We start from the raw sequence: 16954 nt of genomic DNA on the forward strand, positions 1-16954 counted from the left end.
ATAATGAAATGTCTGCAATTAAACAACAAGCTCAGAGACCACCAAGGACCCCTCAATTTATACATTACCATTTATTACTTTTATTACTTTCAGAAAACCCTTTCCTTTCAAATGGACCACTCAGTCCTTTGATATTAGTTGAAAATGTTTTTATAACTCATTATGCCAATTGTCACTGAAAAAAGCTGCTTGTCATGTCCCTGGTGGAGACTGACTCTGAGGGAGAGGAGGAACTCTTGAGTGACAGGGAGTGGAAATGTGGCTCTGGAGGTGGTGGAGGAGGCTGGGGAAGGGCAGAGGCCGGCTGAGCAGTCAGAGGAGGACCCAGGCCGATCCCCTCTCCATCCTAGGGCACGCAGGGAGGAGAGGATAAGGGAGAGACGTGGTCTCCTCAGGAGGAGAGGGCCTTGATCCTCTTCATGGGCTGCAGGTGTGACAACTGAATAAGAGTTTGGACCTGCGTACTGGCAAACGCTGGAAACAAATCATGTAAATATCTCTAGTTTATAATTCCTCTCTGAGTCTGGCGTCCTTCCCAGGATGTGTTATCTTCAGACATCCTCCTGCCCTTTATCTTGCCTGGTTTGTGTTGTTTTTTCTCCTTCGTGTAACTGTGTGGGAGTTTTTTTGTCTTCCGTCAAAGATATTCGGAGCTTGGAAGCAAACTGAAGGAATAAAAGGGCTCACCTGTTTTCTGTGACTCTGTTTGTTTTGTATCCCACCCTGGGTCATCACACTGCTGCTTAATCTAATTGGTCTTTAATTGTTTTGAGTCTTTTTAAAAATCTATAATTGCTAATGACTCAAACATTCTATTGGAGACTTCAACTGAATATATAAAACTTTTATTAGTATCCATAAAACTTGGAGACAAATGGCTTAACTATACTTGATCTTTCTTTCTCGAAGAGATGACATGGAAATCTCAAATCTCTTTTAAGTATGCAGCATTCTTCCAGAACATCTAGGTTAGGGGTTTCAAACTTAATTTCATTATTGAGGGTAGCATCAGGGTTGTGTTTGACCACTGTGGGGGAGGGGGTGGGGTGGGGCTTGGCCAGCTTGACATCACTTGTGTTGGGGGCACCTGTGGTGACCCGAGCGGTCTGCCAGAGAAAACGGGCTCCCAATCTCCATTTTTGGCTGCAATGGCCTCCTGCAACCCTCTGCCAGCTTAAACAGAGGTCAGGAGAGCCATGCATAGTCCTCCTGAGCTCCATTTCAGCTGGCAGATGCACTGCAGGCCAGTCCTACACTGTTTCCAGGGTGGCCCCATGGGCCATATCTAAGCCCACAGGCCTTGAGTCTGACACCCCAGATCTAGAAGGATCTCATTTGTCCAAATGCATCTCAATATAGGTCAGGAACAGTGTGCTGAGATGCAAGAGAGTGTACAAGATTACAACATGAGGAGTTACGGTGCATTAGGTTGCAAGGGGATGTGTAAGAGGCACACTGCCAGTCAGAGAGAGTACAGGGGTGTATGTGGCAATGCAGCATGGGTTCAGATTCAGAAGGGTGTACGGGAATGCAACGGTTTCAGAAGAGTCTGCGAGGGTTGGGAAAGGTCTACACAGTGCTTGGCAGGCATGGTAGATTGGGGAGGTTGCATGGGGGTACAGAGTGGATAGGGAAGGGGTATATAGTTATACATCACGGGTTGGGGAGGGTGCACAGGGTTAAGTGAGGGTGCAATGGAGATATAGCAAAGTTTTAAATAGGGTGTGGAGGGATGCATGAATGGTAGGTAAGGAAAGTATTAAACGATAACCAAATGAATCACGATTAATAATTAATTCTGTTTATATCTATTTACCAGTTATTCCCCTTGAGGTAAGAGGAAATAAGTTAGAATCAGACTAAAATTTGTAAATGCTGCTAAAACTGTTAGCAGTAGTCAATGTTTGCACTGTTATGGTTTTCATCTTGGATCAGAAGAAAATTATACCATTCATGAGGTCCTCATTGCTGATCCCTATTATGTTTTTATTGCCTCTGTAAGGTAACTTCAACTGTAAATTCTATTTGTCATTTTTCAAGATTTTGTTTTCTTTCTAGAGTATATAGGCATTACTGTACCTGAGTAATTTCAAGTAGAAATTTGTTACATTCTTTTCTACATTACAGATAATGGAAATGTATTAGTATGAATGAAAATCTCATTCATTGCTGATCACATATTATTAAGTTTCTGCTTTCTATTTCTGCTCCATGTTGAAATGCATTCAGATGTGCAGCTTTTAATCCTTTATAATAATTGCTGTGAGTTTCAGCCAGAATAGCAGCTAACGTTCAGTCTACAGAAACTGAAATGTTGCACTTTTTTCAGATGTACATCTCGCTCTGATCTGTCCACCTTAGTATCACATGAGTAAATGTAGATAGCTAGAAGCCTTCTGTACGTTTTGGAGTCCAGCTGCTATCAACCTCTAGCCATCATAGCCAGGGGCTAAGAATTACAGGAAGCATAGCCCAACCATCTGGAAGAGGATGCTTTTCATACATTGACAGACTTCATTAGACACACAACTTACACTATTATAAAACCCAAGAACTTACAATAATATAATCTTAAATGCAATTTATATTAAGTAGGTTTAATTATTATTTACATTAATTAGGTTTAATTAATATAATTAATTCTTCAACAGCATATTTTTTGAAACTCTTGATCGAACCTCTCTCTCCTGTCTAATTTAATAGCTTTCTTTCTCATATGTCACCCAATTGTTTCACAGGTTGTAGCTTTCTGCCATTTCTTGGGTAGATTCTTTTGATAATAGATAAGTTTAGAAATGTGTCTTGAACAGCAGGGTGAGCTGCTCTTTTCAATGAATTCCCCCCTCGCTCACTGCTTCCCCACCCACCCATATTTTATTCTATCACTATATTTTTATTCTATTGTTCCATTGCTTTACTATTGTTGGGTTTACAGTTTTTTTTCATTTCTCCGGTTTTACTGCTGCAAGCCACAGTACTTAGAGCAGCCCCATAGGCGGCAAATAAATTTAACATATAAATAAAATAAAAATCATGTTGGATTTGTATGTGGCTCATCATTTCATTCCATCTTGATATCTTCATTAGCACAGGTAGAAGTATTTTGTTCCTGGAACTAGTAGAGAATAGTAGAGTAAGAGAAATTACAAGGAGTAAGGAACTTTTTCTACTTGCTATATAGCCCTGAGGAGTTTTGAAAGCTTCAGCGGATGAGATTCTATTTAAGAGTGGTAATCTGCACATACTTGTAGCAATCCAATATTCACATTTCTTTAATTTGCATTGTGAGTTGTTTCTGAGCATATGTTATTCAGACAGAAATAAATAGAAAACATAAACCAGCTTTCTATATAACAAGATATTCTCCAAATGTGTTGAACTAAATATTCTTGAATTCCTTTTGCCATGCTGGCTGCCAAATCTGGAAGTATCATCCAACATATGCTGGAAAAGCCAGGGACGAAAAGGCAAAAATATCTGCAGTAATTACATTGCATTCTGCCAAGAATTGGGTTTCAAGTAAGGTACATACTTAAGAATACATTTATATAAGCTATATTTTTAGATATCGATGAGAATAAAATAAAGTTATTGTGTAAAATTTATATATACAGAAAAATAGCTGAAAATGCAATGATTACAATTAAAAGAAGCAGGGAAAATGCAAAAAGATTTTATTGAAATTTTTTAAAAAATATTCTAGAAGTAGATAAAAAGGATTAAACCAGGAGTCTTCAGCCAGCTGAATGGGATTAAAAATAAAATGATTAAATTATTTGGGATGAAACTGAAGTCAGGTAATGCTGGAAGAAATAGTTTAGTAATATGGCAGTGGTAATGTTAGGCACAGATCAGGAAGCCATTATACACACAGATCATGATGAATCAGAGTTTTACACTAAAATTTTCCTTTTTTTCTCTTAAGCACGGCTCCTAGCACGCCAGGCTAACAGTGCATTCCTTTTGACGTCAATTCCACATTGTATGCCTGCATGCTCTCTTTTTAACACTTTCTCTGCAATGAATGTAAATACAGACATCAATTCTCTGCTTGCTAATTATCCCAGCACTGGGATGAGTATTCCAAAGGATGAGGGAGGGGAGGAACAAGGGCTATAAATAGAGATTTTCCCCTTCTCTCTGCTTCCTCAGGAGCTGAGTTCTAGAAACCTTCACTGTTTGAGGTCATACCCACCCACCCCCATACTGTAAAGGAATGAAAACCTGAAATAAACATGTAAAGCACAGTTATGGTCTATGAATTTTTTACTTTATTGATCACTTTGCTTAGTGACTGATTTGCCTGTCTCAATTATGGTCACTAAATGGTATGTAGAGATTGCATTTCCACCTGGTGTTTAGAAGAATATTTTTATCATTCCCTGGTAGAAAGAAAAAGTTACAAGAGTGAAAGCAAAAACTATTAAAAGATTAGTTTGTTATGTGTACCTAGGAAGATGTAATCAAAATTTGGGAAATACATGTTGGGCTGGATAGGTGTTGAGCAAAGGTTTGCTTCTCAGCAGATTATGGAGAAATATATGAATGTGAGAAAATTTACTGCATTTTGTTAATTTAGAGAAAGTACATGCTAGGCTCCAGTTGTAGGATATTATGCCTGAATATAGAATTGTAGTTTAGTTACTGAATGTGACAAGAGTAATATATAGTGGAAATGAAATATGTGTAAGAATAAATGCATTGTTTAATGAATGTTCAACATTGAGCTGGGAATAAGACTATGATAGGTAATGTTTCCTTGGTTGTTTAATGTGTTTATGTATGAATACAACATAATACTTATGGGCTCTAGTCTGTAATTTTAGAGAGATATTAGGGCATTTCATTTGAATCTAAACTATGCCTAGATAGAGCAGGAACCATTAAAACCACTAGACACATCTTACTATATTGCTTGCTTTATGATGATAATCATGGTTAAGTACACATTTAAACAAATTTATTAGTCATTCTGATCAGTTTTATTTACAACTAACTCTTTCAGGCTCAGGTGGTTTTTTTGGTTTTAAATGTAGCCAAATTCTGTCATGCAACATGTAAGATGTGCAACATTTTGATTAACATGCTTAATTTAATCAATATTATTTTATATATACAATGTGTTTAATGGATTGGGCCTTGACCATAATTGTCTGTCTGTCTGTCTCGCTGTCCATCTGTCCATCCATCCTTATGGTAGTTTTAGAGATGTATTTGAACAGAGACATAAATGCGTGTGCAGACAATGCTTTGTTATTGACTGAAAAGAAAATGATTTACAGCAGATATTAGACTGTATGATGCAACAAGAACATGGCTCTGGAAATTAATATATTGAGGACCAAGACAAGGAAAATGGAGTGAATGATTGCTAATTATATATAAACAGCAAAAAAATTAGAACAAATAGATGAATCTGTGTGTCTAGGTAGAGAAATAAGAATTTTAAACAGTGTAAACATTGATAGAATGATAATAAATAATATGTGGTCTTTTATGAAGAATAAATATTCTTGAAAGAAAATAATATATTAACAGATAACAGATAATCAGAATTGAAAAGGACCTTGTAAGTCAGGGTCCCCAACCGCGTCCGCGGACCGGTACTGGTCCACGGAACAAGTCTTACCGGGCCAAGGTTGCTGGGCGCCGCCATCTTTTTGATAAAAAGTGCTTCCGGTGAGCTTTTCCGGGTAGAAAGCTCACCGAAGCACTTTTTCATCAAAAAGATGGCGGCGCAGCGCTTCCGGTGAGTTTTTCCGGTAGAAAGCCATTTCTACCCGAAAAGCTCACTGAAGCGCTGCCCGCCATCTTTTTGATGAAAAAGTGCTTCCGGTGAGGTCACCGGAAGCACTTTTTCGTCAAAAGATGGCGGCGCCCAGTTGATGCCGTACCGGGCATGCGGCGCCCAGCTGATGCCGGTACCGGGCGCGTACATAAAAAGGTTGGGGATCACTGTTGTAAGTCATCTAGTCTAACCCCCACCCCCCAAGGGAGAGACCCTACACCATTTCTGACAAATGGCAGTCCAATCTCTTCTTGAAAGTCTCAAGTGATGACGGTCCCACAACTTCTGAGGGTAAGCTGTTCCATTGGTTGATTGTTCTCACTGTCAGAAAGTTTCTCCTTATTTCCAGGTTAAATCTCTCCTTGTTCAGTTTCTATTCATTATTCCTTGTCTGGCCTACAGGCGCTTTAGAAAATAGCTTGGCCCCTTTCTCTCTGCGGCAGTGCCTCAAATATTGGAAGACTACTATCATGTCTACCCCGGTCCTTCTCTTCACTAGACTAGCCACGCCCAGTTCCTGTAACTGTTCTTCATATGTTTTAGTCTCCAGTCCCCTAATCATCCTGGTTGCTCTTCTCTGTACTTTTTCTAGAGTCTCAACATCTTTTTTATAATGTGGTGACCAAAACTGGATGCAGTATTCTAGGTGTGGTCTTACTAAGGCTTTATAGAGTGGTATTAGTACCTCACTTGATCTCAATTGTATCCCTCTGTTAATGCAATTTAGGATTGCATTAGTTTTTTTTGGCTGCTGCTGCACACTGCTGGCTCATATTTAGCTGGTTGTCCACTAAGACTCCAAGATCCCTCTCACAGCTACTGCTATTGAGCCTATTTCACCCAGTCTGTATGTGTACTTTTGGTTTTTCTTGCCTAAGTGTAAGACTACTTTTCTCTATGTTAAATTTCATTTTGTTAGATATGGCCCAGTATTCTAGTCTGTCAAGATCCATTTGGATCTTGAGCCTATCTTCTTGGGTGTTAGCTATTCCTGTCAACTTAGTATCATCTGCAAATCTGGTAAGTTCCCCTTCTATTCCCTCATCTAAGTCGTTAATGAAGATATTGAAGGGTACTGGGCCTAAGAAAGAACCTTGTGACACCCCACTGCTTATTTCCCTCCATGTGGACTTAGACCCATTGAGGACTACTCATTGAGTACGGTTTGTCAGCCAGTTGCTAGTCCATCTAGTGGCGGTGCTATCTATTCCACTTTCTTCTAGCTTGCTAAGAAGTAGGTTGTAGTCTACTTTGTCAAATGTCTTGCTGAAATCTAAATATATTATGTCCGTAGTATTTTGCTTGTCTACTAATTTAGTCATTATGTTGAAGAATGAAATAAGATTGTTTTGGCATGATCTGTTTTTAACAAACTCGTGCTGACTGCTAGTTATTACTTTATCTGTTTCTAGATGTTGGCAGATCTGGTTTTTTTATTATCTTTTCCAGTATCTTCCCGGGTATTGATGTTAGGCTAATTGGTCTATAGTTTTCTGGGTCTGTTTTTTCCCCTTTTTTGAAGATGTGGATCATCTTCAAATGTTGTATATAAGAATGTGCTCCTGCCCATTTTATTATATAAAGTTGAGTATGTTAGGATGAAAAAAAGAAATTGAATGCAGTTGGAATGGGGTACTTAAGAATTTATACAGTATAACAAGAGATAAGTTCAAAAATAAATGGGAAATGAATGTGCATTGAATTAAAAAACAAGTTAGGGATATGAAGGAAGTACTATTGAGGTAGTTTGGCCATAGGGAAGAATGCTCTGGGACCAGAATTGTTCTCACTAAGTACAATTTTAAAGTACAATGTCACATTATAATATCACTTAGTGACAACAATCTTGGGCAGTTTTCAGTTGACATCACAGCCCCAAGAATTATGGGTCATTAAGATGGAAGAGATGGGAGTCCTAGTACGGAGAGTGGTATAGGGGATTCTGAAGATCAGGGAGGGGAGTGGTGGACCTGGGATGTCAGCGCAGGCCTGATTGCTGACACAAGCTGACAATGGGTCATGGGAGGCTGGTGGAATAGGCATGTGGGCAGGGAGTGTATTGTGGCCTGGAGAAAAAACAGGAATGACTTACTGGAGCTTCCCTGTTGAGTTTGCTTTTTGAAAGCCAGCAGAGAAGGTTGCTAATGGTGATTATTTGACTGTAGCTTTCTGCAAATTTGTAATTACGTGCTGGGCACCTGATCACACATATTGCGATTGTGTGACTGTGTGGTTGCTGTGATTGCCGAAAATTCAAGGACGAATTATATGTCCATTTTTTAGTACCATAGTAACTTATACATAAACGAAGAGGTAATGATTGAGAGAAAGGAGAAGGCTGAGAAAGTTATGGTTGACAAGGAAAGATTATTAACAGAAGGGAATATGTGATTGGTACAGACAAGATAACAAGAATGGTTTGCTTCAGAAAGGAATAAAGATGTATAGTAAGTGGTGTTTTAGCTATATTTCTTATTCTTTTTCATTTCATTCCTCTAATTTCTTTGCCTTACTTGTTCTTACAGTATTTCATTCTGTGCTTTTTGTAATATTTCTTACCTCAAAATAGAATACCGATGATAAGAACAGTATGCATATATATAATCCCAAACTTTTAGGATAATAATAACTTTAAGATTCTGAAAGTATATATGGACACTCTCACTAAAAGTAATGTGGATAAAGGTCAATTAGAAAACATTAATTAACCAGAACAGTTGCTTTCTAACATTCTCCAAAACCCCATCCAGTTGTGGTTTATTCAGTGCTCCAGATTAAACAAACTCATTTACCATTTATCAGATGAAATATTTTGCAGGATTGTTTGAGGATAAAAATAAATGTAGTATAAATTATATAGAAGGAAATAAGTATACAAATTAAATAGAAATTAACAAACCCACATTCATTTGAAAGAATTTTCTTTGATTTTCAGGGGGCTTTTATTTAAATCCTTCACATACCTCATGCTTAACTTAATTTCTTTTATGATAAATTACTTTCTTCTATATTGTTTTTAATATGCTACGCCAATTCTGTTTTCATAACTGTATTGTTCATCAAAATATGAATATAAGTTACATTGTTTCTCTTCTATATTAGATGGCATATTTAATACAATTAAGATAAGTTAATTAAAGTGCCGCCATCCTTTGAAAATTAAGGGACAGAATGTTACAGGCCTAAGTAGTAATCTCTTTGAAAACATGGAAAATAAATGAGGGCTATATAATTGTCCTTAGAATAGTTTTGTGCATTTTTAAATATATTTATTATTTAATAGAAACTATTTTTCTCCTCTACAAAATTATGCATTTTGTTGATAGTTATTTTCTAAAAAGTTATCAACATGTATAATCAGCATGATTCATTATTGTCATTATTAATGGGCCTGTAAATTTTTTATGGAATGAGTTACCAACAATATCAAAAGATAAGTAATTAATTGAACCTCTAGCTAGTAAACCACAAAATATCACCTCCATAGAATACATTTTAGTTCTTAATTTATTTATCAAACATAATATAAGCATTCATTCTGTTAAAACTAAAACAGAATGCATCATTAGAAATACGACAGATTTAAGATTTCATAGCTAATACTGAAAACAGTATAAATTATTTTAAAATTGCTTTGTTTTCAGGTTTTCAAATGGTGAAGCTTCAATGCTTCACCCTGTGAAGTAAGCAATAAACTTGCTCAAATAGATAAAAACACCTTAAGGTTGACTCATTTGGGCAAAGAACATGCAGTGCAATCTTACTTACTCTGCCAAGCTGTAACTAAACAGATTTCCCACAATTATTTCTCCAATACAGAGTCTTTACTTTAGGAAACAGTTTATGGTTAGGTAGAACTGACTCTAATGCTGTGGTTTCTACACCCAAAATTACTCATCCTTTAAAAGATCCTCATTGTTTGCTTGAGCAAGTTTTTGGCACTGAATTTGCTATCATTGTGGAGTTAAGCTCCTGAGATCAATATGCAAATATGTTTTTATGATGCCTGCTTTGGCTGGTCAGTGCCATGTGAAGCATGGATTGTAAACTTGCCAAATGTTCTATAGATGTTTTCACCCAAGTTAAAGGCAAAATGGGCAGCATCTCCTCTGCTGAACTCCATACTGATTCGTGACTTTGTAGAATTTTGATAATATGGTAATTAAATTTTCTTGCAAATATGAGAAAGAAAAAGAGATTAAGAAATAGCTCAATTGATAATATGTTTTTGAAACTGTAAATGTTTCCAAGGCAACTCAAAATTGACAAGTACATGAAAAAGGACTCCCTTGAAATGGCTAATGTATGCTGTTTTATAGTTAAATTTGCTCCCAAACGGTAAGGTAACTACTCTGATAAGGCTACATTAAATACAACTGCATTCCAACAAGAAATTATTGCAGGCTTTGTCAAATTTGGATATTAATTTGAATGATTCACATTCTTTAGATGTGGTTATGGAATCCTTATTCCCTGTTGAAATGAAGCAAAAATAAATAAATACTCTTGGCTATCCTAAGTCCAGTCTGATATATCCGATGCTCATTCCTCAAATTGGACAAGTGGAAAAACACTGGTTTCTCAAATTTCAGCTTAACCATTAAATCAGGCCTTGACAGCATCACAGTAACTGCCTTAATATATGAATAAACGTTTCAGTACCTTCCCTTGATAGGAACAGACATGTTTTCATGGTCTATGTTTGCAAAGGTTGTCCTCAGAAAAGGAAAATTAGACCAAGCGACTTCTAGAGCTATGTCATTTGAAGGAAATGGTCCTTTTAATTTAAAAGAACAATACTATACTAGATAGAAATCTCTGCACGTAGTGTACCATATAGGTTTGGATATTTCATATAATGTTTGTGGCTTGCTAAATCATGCTCCTGGATGTGGGAAATTCCTTTCCTGCTGCCGCTTGATTATTTTGCCTCCTCTCAACAGAATAAACAAAACAGGTTCTTTCCAACTGGGGGGAAATGTTACCAAATGGAGAATTGCTAACGCTACTAAACAAAAGATATTATGCAGCTATTCCAACATGCTCTCCTTAATGGATTTCAATCATAAGAAAAAAAAGGATGAAATAAGTAGTGGAAAAACACAGGAGGATTAAAAATGGAAAAACATCATTTGGAGCATTGCATTAAATTCCATTAATGAGTCAGTGGGTCTGCGCATAAAAGCCTTGTCTAGAAGCACTCTTTCTTACAGGAACTATTAAGAAGATTTCTCCAATTACAAAAGAGTGATTGGTAGACATGCTGAAAGGCTTGCTGCTAAAAGATCTTTCACTGGTTTTAAGCATAGCAAGTAGTCCTTGTTTATTGATCATAACTAAGATGGGCAATTTGTTGGTTAAGCATGATAGTCACTAAGTGAAACTGCGACTGTTTATGACCTTTGCTTTACAGACCTGTGAAGGTAATAAATGCAAGGACTGGTTATAAAAGTGACTTTTTCATCACTGTTGTAACTGTGAAGGGTTACAGTGCAAAGGCAATTAATTGCTAAGCAAGGACTACCTATATGCAGAATGTTTCAGTAGACAATAGTATGTTGTAATATTGGCATGAATAAAAGAATGTATACTGTAGGTAATAAGGTAAATAGTATAATTAGGACCATTGTCAGGCTTCTGTTGATCAGCTCGTAAAAAGACTGCCGAGATTTCCAAGGACACAAAAGATATATTGTAGGGTCTTTATGAAAGAATGCCATTTACTGTTGTCTATCAAATGTAAGTTCTACTTACAGAATACAAAGGTTCACCTTTTTTTTCTACTCATGCAGTGTAACAGACTAGAATCCATTCATTTGGGGGCAAGTGATGCATGCAGCTTTTGCTAGGCTCTGTTTCAGGAACAGATGCTGTTTGCTTGTGCCTATGTGAGAATTGGATTTTATAGCTGATCGCTCCTCAATCATCATTATTATGAGCCATGGTGGCATAGTGGTTAGAATGCAGTACTGCAGGCTACATCTGCTGACTGCAATTTGGCAGTTCAAATCTCACCAGGCTCAAGGTTGACTCAGCCTTCCATCCTTCCGAGGTGGGTAAAATGAGGATCCAGATTGTTGGGGGCAATATGCTGACTCTTAGAGGGGGCTGTAAAAGCACTGAGAAACGCTATATAAGTTTAAGTGCTATTGCTATTATTTGAAAAAAAAAAACTTGAGTCTGATCTTGCATGAGCTATTTGTTAAATCAGTCCAATTCCAACCCACCCACCCCCAGTCCTCTATGTGTGCCTGAAAAAAAAGTTGTGGCTGCTTTAAGATCCTGACTCAAAAGCTATGCATCCAAGCATTCATGTCTTTTTGTTTAGATTTGCACAGAAACCTGGGGAACAAAATAGGGCTTCTTAATGATGCCTTACATAACTTGCCAATATAGAGTGAAAACCACAGGGATTTCCGAAAGTTATTCTTATTGATAGTCAGGGCTAGAAACATAATCTTGAAAACAGTAAATTTCCAGCCTTATTTATAGTGAGTCAGTTAAGGTAGAATCTCTTTGTAACACATTTTCCTATATTTCCTATATCTGGGCTCTGTTGTTTTTTTCTCACATAATCTGAATTCCTCCTTCCCATAGTCTCTCACAAGAAAATAACATTTACTTAAAATCATTTTGTATGTGTGTATAGGTTATCTGTAGCACTACTTTGTTATTTATTTGTGCATTTATTTATTCATTTGGTAAACATCCCACCATTCCTCTAGGAATTAACGTTAGCAAACCACTACTTCAGTCATTCGCTTGTATTAAGGTAGATTGAGTTGAGACATAGTCACTGTGAACTTCGATTCCGGTGTCTGTTCGATGCAGGAAAATCGAACTCCTGATTCCAAGGATTGTGGAAAAACTGATGTTTGACATACACCCGTAAAAAGAAATGGTGTAGGGTCTCCTGCTTGGGCAGGGGGTTGGACTAGATGACATATAAGGTCCCTTCCAACTCTGTTAATCTGAATCTGATTGTTAAGACTGGTGTTGAACCTAGGTCTCTCCATTGAAATCACTTATTTTAATTAAATTGATAATCATTCCGCTTTTTTCTTCTCGGGAGACAGTCCATTAAATCTATTTTAGAATCTATTCTAACCAATTTATGGACCAAATATGTTGCTGAATATTCTTTCTAAACTTGTACTTTAAAGTTCAAATTCAAGAAAACAGATGGGCATTCCAGTTATTCAAAAGCATTGAGAATGAGTTTAGGCAACAATAAGAGGAACAGAAACTTTTCTTGGAGAGACCTCGTAAATCTTTATGGCAATTTGTTACTTCTCCAACACTAATGCATAGTAATTAAGAATGCTTAAATTATTTTCGAGTGCAAGTTCTGTTGCAAATACGCATTACTTAATTAAAAAAACATAACCTTTATTGACAGTATTTGAGATGTAAGGACATGCCCTCAGGTAACCTAATGGTAAGGTTTTCATTTTTAGCATAAGATTGTTGTTTTTGTTGTAAAACAGATACTCAGGTTTGTTCGGTTCTTAAGAGCCTTCTTTACTGATACCAAATTAGAATCCTTAGCTTTGGAGTGGTTTAGATTTTGACAACTTCCAACATACATTTATTATATATTGTATATCTATGGAGATTCTCAGTCATCCAGGTCACGGTTGTCCCAAAGATGATTTTTCCAAAGGCAACTGGACTTCAGTTCATGAACCGAAGAAGCTTATTGGATGAGAAGCAAAACATCTTCAAGGAAAAACAAAGAAAGTCCAGTTGCCTTTGGAAAAAGAACCTTTGGGATAGGCTATGTAATTTGCAAATTATAATTGATGCACAATATGGCAGTGAGTTTGCATAGTAGTCTTAGGTCCTTTTTCATTTCTTTTCGAGGCCTGTAATAAAATCTTAATTTTGATCTATAATGTTCTACATGGGACCTTACCTTAGAGGAACACCTTTTTGCCTCATAACTACTTCTGCTTTAAGGTTACTAGCAGTTGTCCCTCAATCTGCAGCTTGGAAAATAACTACAATGGATAGGTATTTATTGTTTATAGAAGCTCTTTTGAGAACGGTTGATCTGGTACTTGCTCCTTTCAGTTCTAGACCAAGACACACATTAAAGACCATATTAATTAACTTATTAATTTTTAATGATAGTAATTGGTTGTTTTTCATTTTTAGAGACCTGTTTTAGCTCTCTTTTGTTATTGACTTTAATGCTAGCACTTCCTTTTATATTGGAGTCAATTCCTTTTATTATTTTATTTTGTATTCTGTATGTGTCTTGAAGAATTCTGTTTTATAAAATGACACCATTATGAACAAATGCATTCAAAATGATTGCATTAACTCTAGTTATTTTCTTTGGAACTTATTTTTCCATCTTTTGCTGGCTACCTTTATATCAGCCATGCTCAATAACAGTTTATCAGTTATAATTTGCTCTACTTGGTTAGTTTCTTTTTAATTTCACATTCATTACTTCTACTGTATGGGTCTTTTTAATAGTGGGCCTGCCACACCAAATGGGACAACCAGGGATTATTCAGAAGTTCTTGCTTTTTCCTATATTTCCTGGCAGCGCTGTTTTTAATCTCCCCTTAACTAGAATTGTAATAGCTAGATTCAGGGGTGGGCTTCAAAAATTTTAGCAAAGGATTCTCTTCCCAGTTTCTGGGTGGGCGTGGCCATGGTGGGCATAGCCTAGTTGGCCTCCTGCACCACGGCGGGGGAGGCTCTCTGGAAGCCAGAAACGGGCCCATTTCCGGCCTACCCAAACTTCCAGGAGGCCCGTTTTTCACCCTCCCTGAGTCTCCACGCGCATCCTGCACTTACCTGCATCCAAAATGGCCCACATGGGGACTCCTGGGAGGGGTGGGATGGGCTGGGCCAGCCAGTAGTGAGATTTGGGGGTTCTCCGAACTGCACAGAATCTTAGCTAGGGGCTCTCCTGAACCCCTGCGAACCCTCAGCAGCCCACCCCTGGCTAGATTTTAAGGAAAGGGTTAGCGATCTATAGAAGAAATGTAAACAAAAGATCGAGATTAAACCTCAAGGGAAGAGTAGTTTAAAGGTAACCAACCAGGTCTACTTTAATTCAAACAAATACAAACCCTAATCCCAACTCAAGCTCTCAACAGTCACACCCAGATTTAGGCAGTAAATCACAGATTGCCAGAAACTTAACCCTTAATTCGCTCCTCAGCTAGTCTTAGCAAAAGACTTCCAGACAAGAATCAACAAGATTAGAAATGTTATTGCATGCAATGATGGAACTTCAAATACAACCATTGAGTATCCACTGTAGTGCACAGAAGTCGGACATTTATTTAGTTTTAGGGTTGAATTCTTCCTCCTTCCTTCTGAATTAACAGATTCCTAGCAGGATATGTTGAGAAGTAATTGTGATATGCTTATGAAATAGTTGTCTTTATCCTGGAATTATTGGGTCTTGCTTTACCAGCTTCAGTCCTGTCGATATCTAATTTCTCACTGTGTGTAAATATCTGTGACTTAGAGGTAGTCCTTGGATTATGACTATTTATTCAGTGACCGTTCAAAGTTACGATGGCACTGAATGAAGATACTTATGACCTGTGCCCAGAGTTACAACTTGATGTAGCAAATCTATGGTCATATGACCAAAATTCATGCACAGTCTTGGCAGCTGAGTGATTGATTGTAAGTCAAGGACTACCTGTAAACTTTTCATATTCTCAAGTGAGGAAAATATGATGGGAGGTGTGACAGTAAACAAATAGGATGGCAGCTTTATGTCAATTCATCTCATTTAACGTGTTTAAAGAATATCAGTTATTGTTATATCTTTCAGTTACGAGTCTTAGATATTATAATTGATTTCCAGTATTGGATGGAACAGAATTGTACAGTGATTATAGATATCAGTGTGGATAACAGATCGTAATGGGGAGTCTAAAGAAACTGATTAAAATATTATTTTAAAAGGTGTGTTAAATTCAGGTCCATTAAAACAACCAAAAATGAATGAAAAAGCAGAAAAAGTACTCCTATTGTACATGTCAAGCAAAAGAAGCAAATAGAAATATTGCAAAATGTATATCAATTAAATGTATACAACATAAAACGACATGCAAAAACCTATCGTCTATCTTCTAAATTACTATCAGTCTAAAGAATTCTTGACAAAAGTGATTTAATATATTGAATGTAGAAAAGAACATTTTAAATGCATATAAGTTTTAATCTTAATATTTTCCTTCTCCATTTTTTCAGGACCAACGCTTTAATGACAAGATTGACAAACTGACAGGATACAAGACGAAGTCATTGCTCTGCATGCCTATAAGAAACAGCGAGGGTGAAATCATTGGAGTTGCACAAGTGATAAATAAAAGTCCTGGAGGTATTCCTTTTACTGATGATGATGAAAAAGTAAGATTTTCTTCCCTTTTTGTTTGATAATATAGAAGAGATCTCATACGTAGTTCTTCTCTCAAATGTGTATGCAGAGATGTAACTCTTTATGTATAGTAAAGTATTATTTTTCTATAGCATATTAATAAGCATTGCATTATTTAATTTGAATTTTGCTGGAAAACTTATCATTCTTGGGGTAGGATGGCTGGTCTTTTTTTTTTTTTTTTTTTACTGTTATGGATTGGTTTTCTGGTTAGTCTTATCTTTTTTCCTTGATTATTTTATTTCATTTTATTTCCTTTTAAACTACCCAAAGTTATTTGGGTAGACAGACAGCCTTAAGATTGGGATATTAAATTAGAATTAAATTATTTAATAGCCAGCCGTTAAGTCACTTATTTGTTGAAATTGTTCTATTCATTAACAATTACAAATTGTTTATACACATAGATCAGCTATGAATGATTATAATAAAATATGGTCACCCATTACTGAACACATTGTGTAAAATTTTACATATATCTGTAAGAGGCCTTTACACATACATTTTTATTATGTTGTTTTCTTTTTTCTTTTTCTTTTTTCTTTTTCTGTCCTGCTTTGCTTATTTAAAAAAAAGACAGGATTTGCAGTCACTCAATAAGCTGTTCTTCCAAAGATATCTAAATTAGACAACAACAAACCTATCTTTTTGACTCTTGCCTCCCAAATGGTAAACCAGAGTAAAAGAAAAACCATTTTCTGGGTGGAGATAGCAGTGACAACAGCAGCCATAGATTAAGTCAAGGGTCT

General features: G+C 36.6%; 1 protein-coding gene across 3 annotated transcripts in view; it reads left to right on the forward strand.

Moving 5' to 3' along the window:
- Positions 1-16954, forward strand: part of PDE11A (phosphodiesterase 11A) — a 169275-nt gene that overhangs the window by 21801 nt on the left and 130520 nt on the right. For all 3 annotated transcript variants that reach the window (XM_087949668.1, XM_087949667.1, XM_087949669.1), the window contains exon 2: positions 16019-16177. In XM_087949668.1, coding sequence (XP_087805794.1) covers positions 16019-16177 — 159 coding nt within the window. The remainder of the gene's footprint in view (positions 1-16018; positions 16178-16954) is intronic.

This window comes from Notechis scutatus, chromosome 1 (genome assembly GCF_049901735.1).
Source record: "Notechis scutatus isolate UNSWTSFEM ecotype Mainland chromosome 1, rNotScu1.2, whole genome shotgun sequence".
Classification (NCBI taxonomy): domain Eukaryota; kingdom Metazoa; phylum Chordata; class Lepidosauria; order Squamata; family Elapidae; genus Notechis; species Notechis scutatus.